At 33.1% G+C, this 16241-nt stretch overlaps 1 protein-coding gene across 1 annotated transcript in view; it reads left to right on the top strand.

Annotated features, from left to right (window-relative positions):
- Nucleotides 1-15045, top strand: part of SYT10 (synaptotagmin 10) — a 79342-nt gene extending 64297 nt beyond the window's left edge. Inside the window, exons 4-7 of the mRNA XM_043968146.1 lie at nucleotides 1401-1521; nucleotides 6920-7091; nucleotides 8846-8975; nucleotides 14057-15045. Of these exons, the coding sequence (XP_043824081.1) occupies nucleotides 1401-1521; nucleotides 6920-7091; nucleotides 8846-8975; nucleotides 14057-14131 (498 nt within the window). The 3' untranslated portion in view covers nucleotides 14132-15045. The remainder of the gene's footprint in view (nucleotides 1-1400; nucleotides 1522-6919; nucleotides 7092-8845; nucleotides 8976-14056) is intronic.
- The last annotated feature ends 1196 nt before the right edge of the window (nucleotides 15046-16241 follow it).

Raw genomic sequence — 16241 nt, 5'->3', positions numbered from 1 at the left:
TTTATTTACAGAAAAATAATTTTCTGTGTGGGTGTGGATTTGAAAGTCACAGTCTGACTTTATATACATAGGGACATAACACCCTCAAGTCTGTTTTGTGTTGGGTAAATAAACATCAGAAAAAAATTTTTTTGAATGAACAGAAATTTACAAAGGAGAGAATACAAACTGTTAATAACTACATGAAAAGATGCTCAAATATTCTCATGATAAATGAAAAATCAAGGCAACCTTAGCACATCCCTATATAACTATTAGCCTGAGAAAAATTTTTTATAAAATATAAAATTCAATATTAGTGGGACTGCAATAAATAGACACTATCTTTGGAACTACATAATGGTGTAAACATTTGGAGAGTAATGTGACAGTGTGCAACTAAACATTGCAAATCTGGTTATGCCTTTCAACTCAGTCATTCCATTGTTAGGATTTTATCACAAAACATCATAAAAGTTAATTATCTGTCAAAAATATTTTTGGCTTATAGATAAAATGGAAATATCAGATATTCATGTATAGAAAAGAGATGAATAAATTATTTCCTTAAATTGATAATCATGTAGCTTACAAGAAAATATAGAAAGGTCCATCTGAGGTTATGCAGAGAGAAATAAACTCTAAAATAATTATATATATATATACTTACTTCAAACTATGTTTTTAAAAAGAATAGAAATAGGTCCAAAGATGACAAATCTTCAAGACATCCTGGAAAATAACAAGAAAAAAGCATTTTGCTTCTTTGCCTATATTTACTGGTCTGATTCTGCTTCATTTAAGGCTAACACTTTGAGGGTAAGAGTTTGCCATTTTTTCCTCCTATGTTCACTTAGTTAATTTTGTTAAAAGCAATTATTCATAATTTTTAAAAAATAATTTAAAATTTAAAATACAATTATAGTGTAACATATATTATACATTAAACCTATACCTTTTCTATTATATATTTATAATAACTATGTTAAATTATATAATTATATGTTTTGTATAATTATAAAATTATATAACAAACAAAAAAGAACTGGCAATGAATTCTAGTTTTGTTTTCCTTTAGCTGGTCAATTTGGTTTAAATTTTAGTATATAGGATGTATATTAGTGTGTTTTACTTACAGTGTCTTGTTCATAGTTATACCTTTAGATATTAAGAAAATCTCGTCAATTTTGAGATGAAAATGTGATGTTAATATTGTAACAAAATTATTTTTCCTTTCTTTTACTTCTGGAAGGTTATTTTCATTGACACTGGGCAAAATAAGCTTCTAGTTGTGCTAGTTGACTCAGTTTTAAATGATGTGAATATAAAAAAATCTCCATTTAATGAATTAATTTTTTTCCAGTAATGTTCTAACCATTGACATGTTTGACAAAAAATTACAACAGTGTTTTCTTCTCCAGGAAAGCATAGATCTGGGTGAAATCATGTTTTCCCTTTGTTATTTACCTACGGCTGGGCGTATGACATTAACAGTCATCAAGTGCAGAAATCTCAAGGCAATGGATATCACAGGTTCATCAGGTGTGTACGCATTGATCATTAGCTCAAGATCCCCACTTCAAAATAAAACATACCACTGGTTTACATATCTGGATATCATTCTACTAAATCTACATCTCTTTCTGAAGCAGAATAACGGTAGTGAAAGAAACTGAGAATTAAATTATGAATTTTAAATTGTTTAAAATGGTCTCTACTTCAGCTCTATGTGTTTGTCTTTCCAGAGGTACAATTTTTGTTTTGTCTTTACAACTGTGTTTATATTTTTTCAGGAAGAATTATTTTAAACCAAAAGAGCTATTTAATTGATTGAAGATGAATCTTCTTACTTCCTGATTCACATTGCTATCTATATAAGCGAGAACCTTTTGACAGCATACTTACAAGAATCTATTTCTTTTCTCTAAATTATAGGAACATGACCATTTTTACCAAATCCACTATTTTCATTTGTAATCTTGTTACATTTTCAAGCAAGCAAACTGGACAAGTAGTGACAACTGGTTATTTAGTATAACATAGCTCTAAGTGGTGGAGATTTGAGCACCATATGCCCATCATATTTATGTTTCTCGTGAATCAATTTAGCAGATCATCTCAAGTGGAGAAATTTAGATAGAGAAGAATTATGGTACTCTCCCAGGCATAAATGACTTGGGAGAAAATCTAATATAACAACACTGAACCTCTGCTGGCTCAGGGTCAAGTGCTTGCCCATTTTCTATAGAGGGTCCCCAAGGTCTGAACCCATGTACTGGATTCAGTTCTAAGAGAACCTGATTCCTAAAAAAAGAGGGATCTTGAATCTTTTCTGGTGACATCTTTGTTCTGATCCTTTCTGAAGGATTCAGGGCTGAATGACTTGGCACTTTGGGTAGCCCACTCCACTGCTGGATCCTTTTCTTCCCCAAAGGGTGCTCTCAACTCTGGACCCATACTCACAAACTTGATTCATTCCTAAAACAGTCTGATCTCTTTGTTTAGAGGCTCTTTCTCATTTTCTCATTTTTCTGGTTCATTATGTCCTACCCTAGAACCCTATGGAGAATTTATGTCCAGAATAGAAAGTTACTCAATATAAATGGTTGATCAGGTATAGAACAACTATGTATTTCCTCCACACAAAAGAAATGTTTGAGGGGGTGTGTACCCAAACATGTGAAGACTTACTTCCCTTAGCAGTCATGAAGGCAGCTGAAACAGGCATTGTGAAGCACTTGGAGTTTGGTCCTACATTGAAGAGGTCAGGGTCATCCACTGCATCCTGGACCAATGTGAGTTGTCCTGACTTTTGTATTGCCACTGGACTTTGATGACTCTGGAAGAGAGTGAGACTGACAACTGTGTAACTCTGCATCACTTATATCAAATTTATGTGCAAGTTAAGAGATCACCTCGTGATACCATTGGTCCTCTTCAAAAATGAAGGAGCAACATCAGTTAGAATTAATATAGGGCTTTAAGATTTGCAAAGTGCTTTACATTTATTATCTCATTTGATCAATGTCCTTTTGCAATCCAGGCAGGAGTTTTACTCCCCTTCTCATTGGTGATGATTGTCTTCTCAAAGAAGCATTATTTTATCTGTAGGGGACAAATCCCATAGTGCAGCTTGGCACCGATTAAGGAATAGAGGAGTTCATGAATTCTACTCCCGGGGCAGCTAGGTGGCGCAGTGGATAAAGCACCGGTCCTGGATTCAGGAGGACCTGAGTTCAAATCTGACCTCAGACACTTGACACTAGCTGTGTGACCCTGGGCAAGTCACTTAACCCTCATTGCCCCCACAAGAACAAACAAACAAAAAAACATGAATTCTACTCCCAAAAAGTTCAAGCAGAAGAAGATCAATGCTGGGCTCACCTAGACAGCAACCAGGTTTAAAGACACCATAACTACAGAACTTGGGGAGAGAAAAGAAAATATCCTCCCTCCCCCATGTTAGGTCCCACACCTTTCTGAGAATAAAAAGTTAAACATCAGAGAGTAAAATCAGTCATTTTAATGTCTATCTACTGAACATGCAACTCTTAGTGCTTCTATGGCCAAACCCTCTCCTGCTATTATGGGGTCAAAGAATTGCTGCTTCCTACTAGAGAGCTGCTTCTTTTATCACTGACATAATAATTATAACATACTAGAAAGGGACAGGGTAAATATATTAGCAGAAGTAGGCTAACTTCAAAGATAGTACATGTGACACTGTGAAGGGGCTCAACTCTAGCCATACTTCATGGGTCATACTTTATCCAGAGCCAATCAAAAGTATTCCCCTGATTATATCCAATGTTGAATTGGGGATTAGTGAGTCAAGATCTAAATCTTAGTTTTGACTCTAGCTGTTTGAATATGAACAAATCCCTTTACCTTTCAGTTTCATTTTCTTTACCTATAAATGGGCATAAGAATATATGCATTCTCTTACTGATTGTGATTAAAACATTTCTTTAAAACTTAAATAAAAAACTTAAAGCATTATATAAATGTGAATAATCAAGTCAGGAAAAGCCAAGTCTCTCAGCCTCTTGCTTCTTTACTTACCCTCATTATTAGACTACCTTATTTTTTTAAGTATTTAACAACAGGATAAAAGCCATTTGATCTGACTTATTCTTTTTCCTTTTTCTTTTTCTATCTGACTTATTCTTTTTCCTTTTCTATTATATATGAGTGTGTACTTAATTCTTAACTATCTGTAATAACAGGTAATATAGTACTTTAAAGTTTACAAAGTGTTTTCCTTACAACCCGGTGACTTATATAATATAAGTATTATTGTACCAATTTATAGATGAGAAAACCAAGAATCAGTAATCAGTGAACTTCTTTCCACAATACATTGACACAGTTAAAGAAAAATGACAAGCTTTATTTTTCACAGTTTTAAACATCTGTTTCCAAATTGACATTATTTTAATTCTTCTTTAGTACTTCAATGCATTCATGATTCTGTTGATATGTGCATTACCCTCCAATGAAGGAGGCAAAATCTCTGTGCCTTAGTAGACAGTCATCATTTTAACTGTTGTAATGCTGATGCTGATGCCAATGATGATGGAGGAGCAGAAAAAGAAGCAGCAGCAGCAGAAGAAGATGATGACTGATGATCATCATCATCATCATCATGACATGAACCTTTCCCACCTAAGGAAATTGAACCAGCATTTATAGATGTATTTCATTACTTAATTCTGCCTTGTTATGATCTTCCAGAGCTAGCATACTATTAGCACATCCATAGAGAACCCAGAGTTACCTTGATGCCATGATGTGGCATGTGTTTCTAGATGAGCCCCAAATATAAGGGATATGCTACCCATGTAAAATGGATTATCTAAACATATAACTGTACAACTAATGATGATGCATGGATACCTATTATCTGATATCTACAATGCCTCTGAGGGGCAGAAGAGAGCCATTATGATAGCTGGGTATGCATACCCCAGAATACCTCAAGACTAAGCTTCCTGTGTTCTTTTTTTAGTCCCTGACAGGGATAGCATATTGGCATATCTATTCCCCTAAATGTTACTGATATAGGGGTATGTAGTTTCAGAATAAAACTATTTTCCTAGTTACTAGTACTTAAAAGGGGAGACTTCCCCCAAACTTATACCAATCAGGTTGACCCCTTCTTGGTTACACCAACACTGGTTACATAAAAAGAGCATCATAAATGGTGAATAGCAAATAAATCCATTCATTCAACCAAATAACAAAGAGAAATAAGAGAAATTGTATAGATTATAATATGCCAGAAAATACAGAGAATATATAGATGGGATATCATCTCATCAAAGAGAGAGTCCTTGATCTTATCCAAGGGAGAATTTCCCCCAGTTTCTAGGGAGACAAGCTAGAAATCAAGGACTTGTCAAGGAGCTGGCTTTTCCATGTCTGCATTTTCAAAATTTCCTCTATCTTATTTTCTCCTCCCTCTCTCCTCCCCATGCCTCCCTTTCTCCCCCTTTTCTCTCCATCTCTCCCCCTCTCCCTATATGCAGGAGTTGATCCCCCAGAGAAATTCGTACCACATGTATCTACAGTTGAGGTTACATTATTGTAGTGAGAATTAAATAATTGGTCTTCTTTGAAAACAAAGGACAAACAAAACAATAAATTAAATAATAATCTTACATAATTAGTCATGTTGTTTAACATCCTACTGTATCAAAATCTGTTCCTGCAGAAATCAAAATTTTCTAAAGAAAAAATAAAGCAGGGGGCGGCTAGGTGGTGCAGTGGATAAAGCACTGGCCCTGGATTCAGGAGTACCTGAGTTCAAATGCGGCCTCAGACACTTGACACTTACTAGCTGTGTGACCCTGGGCAAGTTACTTAACCCCCATTGCCCCACAAAAATAAAATAAAATAAAATAAAGCAGTTATAAGGTACATTTCTTGGGTAAGAACAAATATTCTTCCCTTTTATCAAAGCTAGCCAGATCAAATTAACTCTAGGATCATTCAATCCTGATTTATGTTAAAAATATATCATGGGGGGGGGGGGCAGCTAGGTGACGCAGTGGATAAAGTACCGGCCCTGGATTCAGGAGTACCTGAGTTCAAATCCAGCCTCAGACACTTGACACTTACTAGCTGTGTGACCCTGGGCAAGTCACTTAACCCCCATTGCCCCGCAAAAATAAAATAAAATAAAATAAAGCAGTTATAAGGTACATTTCTTGGGTAAGAACAAATATTCTTCCCTTTTATCAAAGCTAGCCAGATCAAATTAACTCTAGGATCATTCAATCCTGATTTATGTTAAAAATATATCATGGGGGGGGGGCAGCTAGGTGACGCAGTGGATAAAGTACCGGCCCTGGATTCAGGAGTACCTGAGTTCAAATCCAGCCTCAGACACGACACTTACTAACTGTGTGACCCTGGGCAAGTCACTTAACCCCCATTGCCCTGCAAAAACAAACAAACAAACAAAAAATATATCATAAAATAGATTTATCCCAACCTGCTACGATTTCTATACTTGAAACTTTAATATCAGTCCTGCCATACATTTTTTTTCCCCCTGGGCTGACCTATACATTCTTCACTCAGTATGAAACTCCCTCTAACAATTCAGCTAATAATTGGACTGTAACTTTATTTAAAAAATTCCCAAAGCACTGAAAGTTTAAGTGTACGTTACCCATTTTTGTTGTTCTTGTTCAGTCATTACCCATGGAATGCAGCTATTATATGATAGAGGCCAGATTCAAGTCCAAATCTTCCTGATTCAGACTGACCCTTTATTTGCTCTCATAAGCAATAAGAATAGAATAGAAATTCTTATGTTCCATGAAGAACATTCTTCTCTTATAGCAACTATTAGCTTATGTTCACAGCTCTGAGCTATAATTTGATTGGGATTCTGTATTCTCATGGATTTATAAAAATGATTTTTTACTTTCAGATCCATATGTAAAAGTGTCTTTGATGTGTGGGGGTCGAAGATTGAAAAAAAGAAAAACAACTACCAAAAAAAATACTTTAAATCCAGTTTATAATGAGGCCATCATTTTTGATATTCCTCCTGAGAATGTGGATCAGGTCAGCCTCTTGATTGCTGTCATGGATTATGATAGGTAAGTATCTCTTTCTGTGTAAACAGTTTTTTCAGAACTACATTATTAGATTTTAGGGTATGTGTATCTGGATTTTTAAGTTCATTTTCTATTATCACAGTATTTTCAGTTGTCAGTAGATTAAATGAAATATTAGATATATATGCACAAATTTAAAGATTAAAAAACCCAAATGGCAGTAATTCTAAGAAGCATTGGCTAGTGGGAAAAGCACTATTTTTTCATATGTAAAATGAAGTATTAGTCAAAATCCTCTATGATTATAAGGAACAAAAACTAAGTAGTGGAGATAAGGATAGATTTAATCCTTTCTACAAACTGCCAAACTGACCTTAAAGCCATTTTGCATATCATATATGTTCAAAAATCTAGTCTGGTACTTACCAAATTAACCACATACTTTTTAGCCTAGCATTTGAGGTCCTTTATAATCTAACATAACATACCTTTCACTAGTCTCCTACATAAACACTCCTCCAATCCAGAAAAATTGACCTACCTACTGTCCTCAAAAAGGTTTGCTACCTCTGGACCTTTGTTCATGGTGTACCCCCTGTTTAGAATGCCTTCTTTTTCTCCTGCCTCCCCCTGAGATATATATACATGAGTTTACTGTGATACTTTATTGTATTAAATAAAGTTGCATAAGATGGGTATGACCCTGTATGACTTTGTTTGATTATTTAGAAAGAATTTGATTCTTTAGAAAGCTTTATTCTATACAGTATACATATATACACACATCTATATTATATATGTGTATATACATGCATTTATATGTGTATCTATGTGTATATACATGCACACACATATGAAATATACAGTTGTCCGTTTTACATTGTGACTTTCCCCATCGTGGTTTCGATATATTGTGGGTCAGCATAAGAAATAAAATAGGAATTTGGGGTATTGCAGAAAACTACAAACAACATGGGAAGGTCAGCAGATGACACAAAGCCTATGACCAAATAGTTAACCCAAATTTTACAATAAGGTACTGTAAATACCCTATAAAAGAAAAAGAAAAAATATAGACTACTTCCTTGGCACAAAGGGTGGGTCAAAAATTTTTATGTGGAGTTTCCAGAATGCAACCCCTAACCTCTGTTATGTGGAAAGGATGGATAAATGAATGAATGAATGAATAACACTGTTTCTGTCTCTCTGTCTCTGTATATATGTATAATATCTATGTTATATAAGTGACAATATTATATATGTATAATGTTATTTATAAGTGAATTTATATATATATATATAAGTGAATATAACATATATGTGTTATTTATAAGTTAATACATTTGTGGTCATTTCTACAAAGAAATTTGCCATTCAAGTATTAGGAAACTAATTTGCATTATAACACCGTTACTGTGGGAAGAAATTAAATTATATTTATGTCATTAGGTCCATCGGTACCTTTTTCAGTTAAATAATTGTGAGGATTCCTATATTATATGCTTGTATTTCTCTTACTTTTTAAAAAGTATACATAATTCAGGCACAAGTAAAAGAATTCGCATATTACACATAAATGATTCTCTGGCATTACAAAGCTCATACTGTATTTTGGAATCTCTTAAGTTTGTGGATTTAGTGTTAATTAAATTTTAATATTTAATATTTTAATTCCATTATAATAACCTAAACTTGCTAAAGGAAAATTTTAATTTCTTTTATTAATTTGCATATTTATGATGTATGGAAATTTATCTTTGAAATAAAATTAAAAGCATAATCTTAATTATTCATAGGGTAGGACACAATGAGGTAATAGGAGTATGTAGGACAGGACTGGATGCTGAAGGTCTTGGAAGAGATCATTGGAATGAAATGCTAGCCTATCACAGGAAACCAATAACCCATTGGCATCCATTACTAGAAGTAAGTCTCCCTTTAAAGTTCTGATCTATGTTTTATCTGTTAGCACTTTTTGTTGAATTATTATTATGGGAATTATGTCATTAGTTTAAATACATTTTATGTTCATACATATATCATTCCCTTTTATTTTTGAGGTTTTTTTAAAATCACCTACATTTTCTAGTATAATCCTCTACTTTATACCCAGAGAGCCATTCTTTATAAAAAATCATTTTAAAAGAAGGAAAAAAAGTTCAACAAAACTAAGCAATGTGTTTGTCTAACATTGTATTAGGTATTCCATCTCCAATAGTCTCCAGCCTCTGCAAATTAGGACAGTGCATTAGGAAAGTGAGAATTTTCCATCTTTGAGACCAAGCTTGGTCATCTTCTACTCTGTCTTGTGTACCTTGTTTTTCCATTAATCTACCATTCTATTTCTTAGCCCGTACCGGATAATTTTAATGATTGCCACTTTATAATATAGTTTAAAATCTGGTATGGCTAGGCCACCTTCTTTTGCATTTTTCATTAATTTTCATTATTTTTTATTAATTCATTTCAATAATTTCATCAATTCATCAATTAATTCATTAATTGATATTCTTGATCTTTTTCCTTCCAGATGAATTTGATATTAATTTTACTAGCTCTGATTTTTGGTAGTTTGATTGGTATGGCACTGAATAAGTAAATTAATTTAGGTAGAATTGTCATTTTAATTATACTGGCTTGGGCTATGCATGAGCAATTGATGTTTTTCCAATTGTTTAGATTTTACTTTATTTGTGTGAACCTGCATTTGTCTTGGCAGATAGACTCCCAAGTATTTTATATTGTCTACTACTATTTTAAATGGAATTTCTCTTTCTGTCTCTTGCTGCTGGGCTTTGTTGGTAATGAACTTTAAAAATGTTTAAAATGAATGTTAAAATTGTTTGTTTACATAAAATAGAGAAAAAATAAAAATTAAATGTGAAAAAGTGAAAAAGTGAAAAAATTCCAATCTGTGCTCCATGTTCATCAGTTCTATTTCTGGTGGTGAATTCCATTTTTCATCATGAGTCCTTTGGAATTATCATGGATCATTGTATTGATCAGAGTAGCTAAGTGCTTCACAATTGATTATTGTTACATTATGGTTATTACTGTGTACAGTATTCTGGTTTTACTGATTTCACTTTTCATCAGTTCATATAAGTCTTCCTAGCTTTATTTCTGAAACGATCCCCTTCATCATTTCTGATAGCACAATAATACTTCATCACAATAATATACCACAACTCATTTGATCATTCCCCAATTAATGAGCATTTCCTCAGTTTCCAATTCTTTGCTGCCACAAAATAGAGCATTATAAATGTTTTTGTATATGTGGGTCCTTTTTCTCTAATCTCTTTGGAGTACCCTCCACCCTAGAAGCAGTGCCCCACTTTAACAAAGAATTAAAAGTAAAAAAAATAGGCTCAAGAATGAGCAAACAGAAAAAAATGCTGACCCTGGAAGGTTTCTATGGTGACAAGGAAGATCAAAATACACCTTCTGAAGAAGATAACCAAGTTAAAGCTCCTACATACAAAACTTGAAAGAAAAATATGAATTGATCTCAGGCCATAGAAGGACTCAAAAAGGACTTTGAAAATAAAGTAAGAGAGGTAGAGGAAAAAATGGAAAGAGAAATGAGAATGATGCAGGAAAATCATGAAAAAAGTCAACAGCTTGGTAAATGAGACACAAAAAAATACCAAATAAAATAATACCTTAAAAAACAGATTGTATCAAATGATAAAAGAGGTACAAAAAGCCAATGAGGAAAAGAATTCCTTGAAAAGCCAAATTGGCCAATTGGAAAAGGAGGTACAAAAGCGCTCTGAAGAAAATAATTCCTTAAAAAATAGGACTAAGCAAATGGAAGCTAATGACTTTATGAGAAATCAAGACACAATAAAGCAAAACCAAAAGAATGAAAAAATAGAAGGAAATGTGAAATATCTCTTTGGAAAAACAACTGACTTGGAAAATAGATCCAGGAGAGATAATCTGAAAATTATTGGACTGCCTGAAAGCCATGATCAAAAAAAGAGCCTAGACATCATCTTCCAATAAGTTGTCAGGGAAAATTGCCCTGATATTCTAGAAGCAGAAGGTAAAATAGAAATTGAAAGAATTCACCAATCACCTCCTGAAAGAGATCCCAAAATGAAAACTCCCAGGAATATTATAACCAAATTTCAGAGCTCCTAGGTCAAAAAGAAAATATTGCAAATATTACAATCAGCCATAAAAAACAATTCAAGTATTATGGAGCCACAGCTCCACAGCAGCAGCTACATTAAAGAATCAGAGGGCTTGGAATATGATACTCTGGAGGGCAAAGGAACTGGGATTACAACCAAGAATCACCTACCCAGAAAAACTGAGTATAATTCTTCAGGGGGGAAATGGGAATTCAATGAAAGAAAGGACTTTCAGGCATTCTTGATGAAAAGACCTGAGCTGAATATAAAATTTGACTTTCAAAGATAAGACCCTAGAGAAGCATAAAAGGTAAATATGAAAAAAGAAATCATAAGAGATATTAAAAAGTTAAACTGTCTACATTCCTACATGGAAAGATGATATTTGTAACTCATAAGAACTTTCTCGTTATTAGAGCAGCTGGATAGAGTATATTTAGACAGAAGGCACAGGTGTAAGTTGGATATGAAGGGATGATATCTTTAAAAAAATAAGGAATGAGAGGAATGAACTGAGAGAAGGGAAAGGGAGAGGTGGAATGGGGTAAGATATTTTACATAAAAGAAGCAAGAAAAAGCTTATACAGTGGAGGGAAATATATGGGAGGTGCTGGTGAGTGAGTGAACCTTACTCTCATCAGAATTGGCTCAAAGTGGGAATAACATATACATTCAATTGGATATGGTAATCTCTCTTACCCTGTAGGAAAGTAGAAGGGGGAGGGGTTAAGGAATGGGATGTGATAGAAGGGAGGGTAGTCAGAAGCAAAACACTTTTGAGGAGGGAGGGACAGGGTGAAAGAAGATAGAAAATAGAGTAAGTGTCATGGGAAGGTAATAGGATGGAGGGAAAGACAGTAATAATAATTGTGAAAAAAAATTTGAAGCAAGTGTTTCTGACAAGCCTCATTTCTCAAACACATAGAGAACTGAGTCAAATTTATTAAAAAAGACTCATTCCCCAATTGATAGATGATCAAAAGATATGAATTTTTCAAATGAAATAATCAAAGCTACCTCTAGCCATAGGAAAAAAATGGACTCACTATTCATTGGAGAGATGCAGATCAAAACAATTCTGTTGGATAATAGGAAAGCAGAGGAAAATGACGAATGTTGTAGGGGCTATGGGGGAAATGAGACATTAATGCACTCTTGGTGAAGTTGTAAACTGATTCAAACATTCTGTTGAGTAATTTGGAACTATGGCCAAAGGCCTATAAATCCATGCATACTCTTTGACCTAGTAAGGTCACTACTAGGTCATATCCAAAAAGAGATAAAAAAAAAGTCGAATTCGAAATTGAGGAGATGCCCATCAAGTGGGGAATGCTAAACAAATTGTGGGATGAGATTATGATGGAACATCATGATGAGAAGGATGTTATCAAAAAGACCTGAAACGACTTACATGAGCTGAGGCAAACTGAGATGTGCTGTATACAAAGTAACAGCAATATTGTAAGATGATCAGCTGTTAATTACGTTAGCTATTTTCAGCAATACAGTGATCCAAGACAATTCTGAAGGACTTATGAAAAATGCAATCCATCTTCAGAAAAAGAACTGATGGTGTCTGAATACAGATTGAAGCATAATTTTTTTAGTTCCTTTTTCTTAATTTTTTTCTTTTTTCTTTCACAACCTAATGTGGAAATGTTTTACATGGTACATACATATGTATAACTTATATTGAATTGCTTGCGTTCTTAAGAAGGGGTGGAGAGAAAGGGAGGGAGAGAGAGAATTTGGAACACAAAGTTTTAAAAATCAACGTTAAAAATTGTTTTTACATGTAATTTGGGGAAAAAATAAAATTCTAAATAAGTGGGGAAAAATAAATAGGGAATGCCAAAATAAATTATAGTACATGAATATGACTGTGACATTAGAAATGATGTATGTGATGAAGATAGAAAAGCATGGAAATATCTCTATGAATCTGCAGAATGAAGTAAGAAGAGCCAAAAAAAAATATACACAATAACTACAATAATGTAACTGGAAAGAACAACACACCAAAAAATCTAAAGTTATGTAACAAAATTATAAAGATCAAGTAATGAATAATTAAGAGATTATTCCCAAGCTACTTCTTTGTGGATGTCAGAGGTCCATAGGTGTTATGTATTGCACATATTTGGTGGGGTTTTTTAGTGTATTGATCAGTTTTTCTGATTTTTTACTTTCTGAAATATTATTTATCTTATGGGATGGCTCTCTAAGGGAAGAGAGATAAAATAATAAAATAAAAAAGCTCTACAGGTTGTTTTGCTTCCTTTCTCAGAGATGACTTAAGGGATCTTGAAAAGTTTTGAATTATTAAACATTTTTATTTTATTTGTACTTATAATCACAATTTATCACTTTTATTCATTGTTAATATATTATGGCCAACAACAAAAATTGATCACTCAGAAATGACCATATGCAGGTAATATAAAAATTGATACAATCAGTTAGCAAGTATTTGTTAAATATCACTGTTATGGGTCTAATTTTGAGGTTTTCCCCCTATATAAAAGATTGTCTTTAACACCGACTTCATGCCCAATGATTCACTGTTTTCTGTCAAACTTTATACCCAGCAATTTTCTTTCCATAGTAACCACTCTGAGAAAAAAAATTGTTTGTAAAATATGTAAGTAATCTCAAAATGCCTTACTTGTATGCTATTTGTGTATTCTGTATTATGATATATATGTATCTAAAGCCACTTCAATTTCCAAGTTCCTAGAGTGCCATGTTGTATGTATTTGTACCATACATAAGATATATTTGAGGTTAAAAACCAATATTAAGCAATAGCAAAATCTAGCTAAGTGTATTTCTGAATTTTGTCATGCTATTTGAATTTTCTTTCAGTTACCTGGACGGGCTACTAGTTTTGATAGTCAAGGATCCTGTTCATCTCCCAAAAAAACACCTTCCACACCTTAGTATCTTCAGAATAAAGTTATCATTGTCAGCATCCAGGAGCATATCTTCATCAAATCCACAAAAAACAGATGATTTGGCTTTCTCGTCTGAAGTATATACAGTTTTATATTGAATTAATGTTATCTTTCTATTTTGCCTTTGTCTTGCTGATTATAATAATTTAATATTTCAGATATAGAAGAAACATTCATCCATAATTATGCCTCTTATTGTGTTATTATTGTCAAAGGATTATACACTGTTAGTCTAAGTGGTATTTCTAGAAGTCTTCCTTATTTATATAAGTATGTGCATCAAATGCAGATAAATTCTTATTTAGTAAAATACATAACTATTACTGTTGTTGTTAAAGGTAGCATAATAGTTGTATATCTATAGTTTCTATATTCTGTAATTGTATTGACAATTTCTACTGAGTGATTCTTACAAAGTCACTTAAATTTTTAATAGTATGTTTCCTCGGTCCTTAAGTTGAGGAAATTCTTATTTTAGTCCTTTTTACCTCTGATGTCTGTTTTCATTTTTGTTCTCTCTACACTAATAAATAATGGAAGCTTGGAGTTTATTGTAAAATTCTCAAGATATTTATCTCCCTCTGCAATAATCTTGATTTTATTTTTCTGGAATTATACTAGACATTTCATCTATTCTATAGAAGTCTTTTATCTTTTATGGAGAGTTTGGTGTTGTTAAACCAGAAAGCTTTTAACTTTAAGATTATACTTTAATAAGAAGAAAGGCATTGAAGATTTTAAAAAACTATCTTGAATATAAATTTAAGATCTAATCAGCTAGAAAAAGGAGTTTTTCTTTCCATTTAGTTAGCACTTATTTTTATTAGCCTGTTTCATTGAATTAACTGTTTTTGAATAAAGATTAATATTCTTGGAGATGAATGAAATCAGAGAGTGTTTGCCTTTTAAGTCATTCTGACAAAGTTCTCATTGAATTTAATGTAATTTTCTATAATATGACATTTTATATATGTGTGTGTATCTATACATACACAGGAAATATTGTCAGAACAAAGGACTCACAATGCTATCTGTACCCTTTCTTTTCTATGAGTACGTAAACAATGATGTTTACTTTTAATACCAATCAGGAAATAAACTATGAAATATTATGTGTTAAATTATGTGTTTTGGGGGGCCTAGTGGGAAGTAACTGTTTAATGGTGCTTTTGCCTTATTTTTCAGATGTGCATTATGGATATGATATTTCATGATCATCTCAAATATTGAATTTTCATTACTGTAGTTAATTGGAAAAAACAAATAGTAAGGAAACACATGAGAAAAAAAAATGATTCAACTAATGTAAGCCAGAAAGACTGATTCTAGTCAGTATGCACAGGTTAATTCTTTCTAGAATGAGTTGACATAAGATGATCAAAGAGAGGAGGAGAGAGAGATAGAAAAGAAGAAATGAACAATATTTTGAGACTAACTCATATTTTGGAAGACAGTGTGCAAAGAAACCTCATTGTCAAAGTGAAATAGCATAGCCAGACAAATAATATTTTAATTTGGCAACATAATGGTGCCATGATATAATACCACCACCTTAAATATATAGGTGTGTATATGCATATATATGCATATACACATTCCCTGTCTACAATCACTTTGTCCACTTGAAAGAAAAGTTAGGATTACAGAGGCTCAAGTTAAGATTCAAAGTCAGGTATTTCCTTAACATATATAAAAAATGGATGCAGAATATTAATAGTAGCATAGATGCATGATATATGTTATAGCTATATTGATTCTACATACCTAATTTCAGGGGTGGATTTGTTTGGATACTTATCAAATCTAAGACAAGACTGAAGAAGGCAGAGAGCACACGATTAATATTATAAACTCCTAGCTGCCTCACCAATCTGTAAACTCCTGGCTGGAGCTTCCAGTCTGTAAGGGGGGTTTTAAAAGATCCCTCAAGTTTGTTAAACCCTGTAGAGGGACCCAATCTCTAAGGGCCTGCCCCCTCCCCAACTGCTTCTCCCAGACTAACAAGAATCAAGATTAAAAAACCTCCTTTCAATAAAAGCAAAAAAACAGGGTTTATTTAGAAATAAATGTAGAAATAAGGACAAAGAAAAACAAGA

Source organism: Dromiciops gliroides, chromosome 5 (genome assembly GCF_019393635.1).
Source record: "Dromiciops gliroides isolate mDroGli1 chromosome 5, mDroGli1.pri, whole genome shotgun sequence".
Classification (NCBI taxonomy): Eukaryota; Metazoa; Chordata; class Mammalia; order Microbiotheria; family Microbiotheriidae; genus Dromiciops; species Dromiciops gliroides.
Note: the sequence above shows the minus strand (reverse complement) of the source record. Positions and strands in the feature narration are given on the sequence as shown.